Raw genomic sequence first — 8,276 nt, forward strand, 5'->3', positions numbered from 1 at the left:
TTAGTTAAAGTGTTGAACCTTATTTACTCCAAGCAGCTCTTGTCTTTCGTTCCCATAAAAGTCGGTCCAGCACTGCTCAAAAAATCTTGATTATTTGGAAAAAAGTCTTCAAAGATGAACTAATATCCACGGGATGTGGGAGTTTGCCAAGAACTCTAAGCTATTTCTAACTATAAATAACTAATGATAAATCAGGTAACGCTAATCATAACAGCTTCATCAGCACCAGACGGCTCCCCCATTCAGGTAAAGGGCCAATGGAACGGGAAGAATAAGTAGGTAAAGTGGAACAGTAAATCTAATAGACTGGCCATCAAGGGTCATGATGCAAAAGGTAAAATGAGAGAAGCAATACAAGGAAATATAGTAGAAGATTAAAACACACGGTACCTGTGGCAGATCCTGAACCCATGCATATATCAAGGTGATGTCTTTTTGCTAATAATGTCACTCTCGCAGAGGATGAAAAGGGGAGTGACAGAAAACTAAGGAAGCATAGAAACATGGACGAAGAAAGGGCAAATGATACATGGCAAAAATTGAAAAATAACGTCTATTTTGTATGCAAAGCCAGGTCTGGAGATAATTTTTTTTTTTTTGTTTTTTTGAGAGCACTTATAAAATGGAAGGAAAGCAATCGAAGCGATGGAGATGGAGAAGAGACAATTGGATATCAGTTCCCCAATGTAATTAATAAGTTTATGAAGCCTGGTGATCGATAGAATAAAAGAAGTAAAGTTAAAAAAAAATAAAAATAAAAATACCTCTATTTCCTCAAGAATTCCTCAACCTCAAACCCCACCCTTCTCAACGCCTTCTCTTCAATCCCCTGTGCCGAATTACCTACCTGCCGCACAACTAGAGTTCGAGCCTCCTCTAGCCGTATTTCGACCGGATTTCCGCCAAATTTGTCCAGCTCTTCTTTTTCGCAGTCTCGTATCAATACTGTGACATCAGGGCCAGCGCACCCGCGCCAGAGCGAGGCCATCCATTGCCAGTGGTCGGTGGGCGTGTAAGCGTCGTTGATGGGGATGGCACATGCGTGGGTATCGGCTGTCGTTAGCTGGTAACGTGGTACAAGAGCAAATCGGAACGGTGATTCGGATTCTGCGGGCATCGATGCAGTTGCCGGCGCGGACGCGGATGTGGGTGTAGGCGCCAGCGTAGGTGCAGTCAGGGGGGAAAGGACATCTGGAGAGCTGATGCGAAGTTGGGCTGTTTTGGGGATGATAGACCGAGGGGATACGCTGGTGGCACACCCCTCCGGTGCAGCTGACTGTGTGGGTGACTCTGGCCCCCCTTTGATAAAAGACACGATTTCATTGGATATCGTGTGCCAGGCAGATATTGTTTTAAGATATTGGACGGTTGGATCACAGGAATCTTCTGTCGTTTCACTGTCGCATGGCTGCAGTTTTGCTTCTGAGCCTTCAAATACTCGGACAATGTTCTTGCCATCCTTTGATAAAGCGGCTTGCAGGTGTTGGATCATGTACTTGACAGACTCTCGCCTTTGTCCTTCAACTGCCACCAAAGCTCCTCGTCTGATAGAGTGTCCCTTGGAGGGGCATGCCATTACTGGAGGAGAAATTCGCGCGAGAACCTTGATCTTGCTGAGATGCGATATGCTCATCACTTTTGCCTCAACGTTAAATTGGTTTTGTTGTGAGAGAGACATTGTCTGAAGTGGTGGAAGGGTCAAACTGGAATCAAGAGGTATATGCTGGGTTGCTCCATGCCGGTAAGGACGGCCAGGCGGAGTAGCCCCTGATGAATAAGGAGTTCTAAGGTAAAGGCTATCCGGCCGCGGAAGGGATGTCCTTCGGGGTGAGTATGGGTATTCGGGACTCAAATCACGGCTAGGAACATATATACCGCTCCCGTTGAAACGCCGTCGCTTGACATCAGGTGCCAAAGGCGTAGCCTCTTCACGAAGTTGGTTACGGACTGCTACTCGACGATCCATACTCCCTGTTACTTGGATAGGACTTGGCAGCCTATTACTATCCTCAGACCGTCTCACCTGAAAATCTCGTTGCACAGGCTGAATTGACTGACAGGAGGACGAGGTGGAAGTTACCGGACTTGAGCCAGAAGAGGTGAATGGTGTACTTGGCGTAGAAGGAGGATTCATGACCCGCCCACCACATCTGTTGCATACAGAAGCACCTGTCGGATTGTTGCTGATGCCTGAGGTAGTCGCTGCGCTGTTGCCACCGGTTCTGCCGTAACGGCGAGGCTGGTATCGATAATCAGGGTACTGCTGCTGGTGTCGAGCTTTTTCCTCCTAGTCCACCATCAAAACCCTATACTTTGCTTTCCATTCTATTTATAATTGGGGAAAATGTTAACATTGCAAAAAGAAATACGAATTTCTCACCTCCGCCAGATTCTTCCAATCTTGTTTCGATTCTAATGGAAGAGTCCTCCACTTTTCACCTATGATCTTTGATATTTCGGGATTTGCAAGGCCAGGATTTTGGGCAACGACTGATGCTTGGAAATGCTGGCGGAAAAGAATGAAAGCTAATTAAACGGAGGATAAATAAAATTAACATACTGTTCATTGTGAGGCCAACAAGCAACGCAACAAAAACGGAGAACGAAAGGGATAGACAAGGCGGAACATATGTTCCGCCCTTCTTTTATTCAGAGGTAAAAAAACAAAATTGCGACAAAGGACTTAGACCAACGGACCATTTCTTGGGCGAGGGATTTTGGGATCGGGCTGACAGAGACAAAATTGCAGGCTAGATTCTTTCGACGATGTGGACTTTGAAGAGCTTGAGGATGCGGATCGCTCCTGTCTTTCAGCTTCGGATGTGATCAATGAACAAGTTCTCTTTCTGGCAATTGGTGAGATGAGAGGCTGGATATCAGCTAATATGGGGTTTTCGGGGCTTGGGATTGTGGTTCTTGATAGAGAAGCTGCCAGGACTCTGCCATCTAAACCGACAGATTGGTGACTATTTTCTTCAGCCGCAATCTTGGAGAACTTGTCTGTCATAATTCGATGATCCACTGGGGTGCTGGTCCTGGTGGGCAAATCACGGCCGGTGGGATCATAATGCAGGGCGGGAGGTTTTGGGAGAACTCGATCCCAAGACATGAATGGGTGTTCGAGAAAGAGAAAGGAAACGAGAGTAATGAAAAACGAAGAAAGAAAGGAAAGGAAAGGAAAGGAAAGGAAAGGCAAGAGTAAAAAGAAAAAGATAGCGAAGGAAGAAGAAAAAGATAGCGAAGGAAGAAGAAAAGATAGATATCAAGATATCGAAGCAGGACGTAGAAGACACGAACGAGTGAAGAAGGATTGAAACTCCTAACTCGAATTCTTGTATTCTGAATGGACAAATTGGCTTCTGTAAGATATTAAGCTTGAACGTGGCGAATAGGGTCGCTTCACGAGCGTCAAAATCCTTTGTTGTTAGAAAAACCCACGTTTGGTTTATTTTAGTCGCTCTTCTTTGTTTCTGGTCTGCGCAACCCAACAGTTGCAAACAATCGCGGTCGTGGGCTGGGCTGCAGCCTGTGTTGTTGTAGTGTCCTGTCCACAAAACTTAAACTATTGTATTGGTTCCTTTGTCCACGATGAAAGCGGAAAACTGCACAGGTCCTTTGAGGCGAGACATCCAATCGGCTGGCGCTGCAACAACGTGATGAAGAATTGCTGATTCCAACAGAGGGAAATTACAAACGGCCATTGGATAGACCGCATTGGCATGGCGGAGAGTGCGGGACAACAGGAAGTGACAATAATATCAGAAGAGAGTAGTACAAATAATGATAGAAAATGCGCGTTGTTTTCCGTCGCTTTTATAAACAAAGAGCATGGAGCGCCGGAAGCCATTGAAAACACAGAGGCGGTAAGAGGAGAGCATCTATAAAATCGTCTTTGCTGGTTCATCACATCTCGTTTCGTCCAAGAATCTCACAATGCCAGCTCCAACGACAACAAAATTAAGAGAGGCTAATCGAAGCCAAAAACGATTATCCAATTATCCAATTGTCCCAAACTGGACGCGGCCATATCGCGTAATAAGACATGCAGCGAATAATCCGGTGTGATTCCCAACGCTGGTCAGGGATGCGGCTATCAAATGGGATAGCCCCGCATTTGTGTCGTTTGCGGCTTGAGCACAGGTCCCATAAGCGGTCGGTGACTGACTCAAAGACCAGAGTTATCGTAGGCGCTGTTGGCACAAGCGCTCATGAAGTTGAGTGGCCCGTCTAGTCGAGCCACAGTGTAATAACATCATCAAATATTCCTGACCTAACATCCTGTGGGCTGTTGGATCAAGATGCACATCATGCAAAGTAAATCCGCCAACACTTCGAACAGCCTCGGCTTGCTAGCATCAAATGGCCACCATGGCTCATAGTTGCCAAAACAGGAATTCTTCGGGAATCGAGCGAAGCATATCCTGTTCCCAAAATCTTCTTCTGCAACCAACTGCACAGGCATGGCTAAGTCAACCTGAATCCTGGTCCTTTAACCATAATATTGCATCTTCGTTAATCTAGTAACCGTTTGTTGTCTCTGGCGTATCTGATTAAGGATGAAAGAATTGGAGACAAGCTATTCTCCCGCGAATTCGGCTCCATCGCACGGCTCGATTTTGTAAGAACCTAGAGAACTTATTTTTTGAGCTTCGTTATCATCATTGAAGATTGGAAGAAACGGCCTATCTAACCACCATATAACGATTAACTCCATGTAATTTGCGATCCATATTTCCCGTTTAGGGTTCGTGGATATGGATAGAAGGCTTAGAGCAGACCCCTTCCCAGCTTGCATAGTTTGTTCGAATGGTCGCCAAATATCCCAGAGCGTAAACGATGCGGTGAGGATAGTGAACTTCGATGAAACATCTTGGTCTGTTAATGCCCGTGTAATTTCTTTGATCATCCAACAGCATTTAACAGTGGGTTGGGTCTTCAAGTCTGCAACCGGCGATCAAGCCCATTTAATGTTTGAAACCCTTTGAGCTTCGTCAATGTCAACTACAGCGGCCCACATGGGATGACTGCCATATTTTCGTCAAGAAAAGTACGCTAATATTAGCCTGTGGCTGATGAATCCGGAAGAGCAGGGATATAAATAATGATTTGCAACGAGCAAAAAACTGAATCCGTACCTCAAAACAAAGTCATTCGGTCCACACTCCTCCCTGGAGAAAACATGTCGTATCTTTGGAATATTTCTACCACTCGAATCACCAAAACCAGCCAAGAAGTAAGCGGATCGGCTCGAATCGGAAATCTGACACGGGGAGGAGCTGGCATTGGAAAGCGATGGCCCAGACCGTAAAATAAACGCATGTCTAAAGGGAATTTCGGAAATTGACATATAAGAAAAGACCCTGGAGCTATCTCCCAACCAGCACATCGTCCATACCTGCGTGGGAAGGGGGTTTGAGGCGGCTTCTGGCAGCCGTTGGGGATTTTAATTTGGCCCAGCAATAAATGGAGGACGCAGGAGAGTTTGTTTGCAGACTCGCGAACAGCAATAAGTCAAAAGAATTAATCCCAGACAAATAAATCCCTAAAAAAGAAGAGGGAGGGAGAGAGTGATGAATTAACATTATCCTGCAAAAAACGCAACGTGAGATGCGCTGGCAAGCCTGCAAAACGATGCCTCCAAAAGCTCCTCGGTCAAGGTGAAAATATTTAAAGGAAAAGTCGCCCGGCTTATGCCAGACCACCTTATACGCCGCTTCCGTGGGGTATTGTCACTTGCTCAGGCAAAGACAGAGCGCTCTTACTCTAACAGAGGGAAGGCTCCGAAATAACCCTGCAGCTTTGATATTCCAATACTTGCTCTGATCTGAGTTGTTGGCATTGAGCTGGCGATGGAGTGAGGGTTAAACAGATGCCTACGAACGTCGTCAGTACGAAAGTTCAGATGATTGATTTGAGATCCCCCAGCGAGCCTTCGACCTTGAATTACTACAGGTCAAAACATGCCCTTATTTCATCGAACAGAACAATCTACCTTCTATCCATGATATCAAGTATGGAGAGATGTTGCCCTGGCACGACAATGTTTAACCGTACGGGCTCAGCCTGTATTTTTTGATAAATCTTACTTAACTCAAAACTTCCAAAGCTCCTCCTATCAATCGCTCAGTTTCATAACCGAGAAACTGCGTGTTTGACCCAACGGTTTTTGTACCTAGATGCCGTGGAGTGTCGTAATATAAGAGGGGGAGATATAGATACTAGCTTTGCGCTAGCACAACCTGCTAGATACCTCGAAAAAAAGTACATCTTTGTGGTTTTCGGAGATACCTTCTAAATACTTAATATAGAGATAATACGCAAGACATATCTCATAGTAGAAATACAAAACTCACGTATTTGGATCTTTATCTCATCTCAAGGCTCTGAAAATCAAGGAGAGCCGAGCCGGAATCGAGATCACGTGCGTCATGGCCCAAAAAAACATCGAAAAATAGTGCGTCTTGGCGGATAGGGCTGCTTATATAATATGACCATCCTGTTGAGGTTAGGCGTCGCTTAGTCAACAGCCCACAGTCTGCAAATTCGCTACGCCAGCAAAACCCACCAACAAAGATTCGATATCACGAACGCTTGACGACGACGACGACCTCAACCGACCGACCTCCCTGACCGACAACTTTGCGCCTCCCGTCTTGACCGCGGAACGTTCGTCAAGATGAAGCTCAACATATCCTACCCGGCCAATGGGTCTCAGAAACTGATCGAGATTGAAGATGAACGCAAACTCAGACCGTTTATGGAGAAGCGCATGGGATCCGAAGTCAGCAATTCCCTCTACCCCCACATCTTCCCTCCCCTGCGGTGTCCCTGGGGCAAGAATTGCGTCCTTACGGTCTAGCTGCCGGTTAGAAATAAATGTCTTTAGAGTAGACCCTCGTGCTGATTCCTTTACTGTGGTATTTATAGGTTCCCGGCGATTCTCTAGGAGATGAATTCAAAGGATATCTATTCAGGATCACTGGTGGAAACGACAAGCAAGGTACGGGCGGATAAGCAAGAACCTTTGGAGGAAGACTGTTTTGGAAGTGTTAGATGCGTGGGAAACGGTTTGCTGACTCTTGTATTGAAACGAACAGGTTTCCCTATGAAGCAGGGTGGTATGTTTTAATTCGACCAAGAAAAGGGTAGCTGGAAGTGAGGATAAAATAAGGAATCTAATAACTTATATTTTGCCGCAGTCTTGGTCCCAACACGTGTTAGACTGCTCCTCAGCGATGGACACAGGTAATACTCAATTCGCTTTATACTGCAAATTGTAGGGGGCTTCTGTGCTAATTTGAATAAAAAGTTGTTACCGCCCCCGCCGAACGGGAGAGAGAAAGCGCAAGAGTGTTCGTGGAGGTATGTACTCTCTTATTCCCTGCATTGTATGAGAGCAAGAGAATTAGAAAAGTAAGAACCGTTGTCTAACGCGTTTAAAACAATCGATTTTCAGCTATTACCAACTTCGACCTCAGCGTCCTGGCCCTCAGCATCGTCAAGCAGGGCGAAGGCGAACTCCCCGGCCTTACAGATGTCGTCAACCCCAAGCGACTCGGCCCCAAGCGTGCCACCAAGATCCGCAAATTTTTCAGTCTCGACAAGAAGGATGATGTGAGAAAATTCGTTATCCGGCGCACCGTCACTGGCAAGAATGGAAAGGAATATACCAAGGCCCCCAAGATTCAACGTCTTGTCACCCCCCAGCGCCTCCAACGCAAGCGCCAGCGGATCGCCCTCAAGCGCCGTCGCGCCGAGGCTGCCAAGGAACAAGCGTAAGCCGGACCCTTAAATATTTGACATTGCTTTCAAGCCCACCGCTACTAGATCACAGTGGTGGCAATGAACTCATGGGTGAATTTATGCTGATTGTTTTCTTTTTCGTTGGTAATGTAGTAACGACTATGCCAAGCTGTTGGCTGCGCGTGTGCACGAGGAGAAGGCCAAGCGTGTGGAGCTCCGAAAGCGAAGAGCGTCGTCGATGCGAAAGTAGTGGTAATGCGGGGCCCAAGGAGGAAGGTGTCTTGACGGGTATTCCAAGGGGAGAGAGTTGAGGTCGAAGTTGGGGTGGGAGTCTTTTTTTCCATGTGTTTGAGCTCGATAGACGGATACCAAGTATTCGAGGGATGATGCTTCACGATGAGATGGCGTGGTGGGATTGGGCAATCAATCAAATACACAAATGGGAATTATTCTGTTTTTTTTTTCTTTTTCTTTTTTTTTTTTTTTTCCTCAAGGAAAGCATGTTATAGTATTTTTTTCCTCACCTTTCAGAA

At 46.1% G+C, this 8,276-nt stretch overlaps 3 protein-coding genes across 3 annotated transcripts in view; 1 reads left to right on the forward strand and 2 right to left on the reverse strand.

Moving 5' to 3' along the window:
* Positions 1-766: 766 nt before the first annotated feature.
* HCAG_01665 (predicted protein) lies at positions 767-3,007 on the reverse strand (the record flags this gene model as incomplete). The annotated part of the gene is made up of 3 exons (XM_001544568.1): positions 767-2,287; positions 2,381-2,526; positions 2,698-3,007. The coding sequence occupies 3 exons, from the start codon at positions 3,005-3,007 to the stop codon at positions 767-769; spliced, it is 1,977 nt and encodes a 658-aa protein (XP_001544618.1).
* Positions 3,008-6,676: 3,669 nt separating this feature from the next.
* On the forward strand, positions 6,677-7,993 carry HCAG_01666 (40S ribosomal protein S6; the record flags this gene model as incomplete). The annotated part of the gene is made up of 7 exons (XM_001544569.1): positions 6,677-6,781; positions 6,928-7,000; positions 7,098-7,118; positions 7,200-7,245; positions 7,310-7,362; positions 7,457-7,775; positions 7,897-7,993. The coding sequence occupies 7 exons, from the start codon at positions 6,677-6,679 to the stop codon at positions 7,991-7,993; spliced, it is 714 nt and encodes a 237-aa protein (XP_001544619.1).
* Positions 7,994-8,170: 177 nt separating this feature from the next.
* The window catches only part of HCAG_01667 (ribose-phosphate pyrophosphokinase 3), a gene marked incomplete at both ends in the record, with an annotated part of 2,371 nt that continues 2,265 nt past the window's right edge, over positions 8,171-8,276 (reverse strand). Inside the window, one exon of the mRNA XM_001544570.1 lies at positions 8,171-8,194. Within this exon, the coding sequence (XP_001544620.1) occupies positions 8,171-8,194 (24 nt within the window). The remainder of the gene's footprint in view (positions 8,195-8,276) is intronic.

This window comes from Histoplasma capsulatum, genomic scaffold (genome assembly GCF_000149585.1).
Source record: "Histoplasma capsulatum NAm1 scaffold_1 genomic scaffold, whole genome shotgun sequence".
In the NCBI taxonomy this organism is placed as follows: Eukaryota; Fungi; Ascomycota; class Eurotiomycetes; order Onygenales; family Ajellomycetaceae; genus Histoplasma; species Histoplasma mississippiense.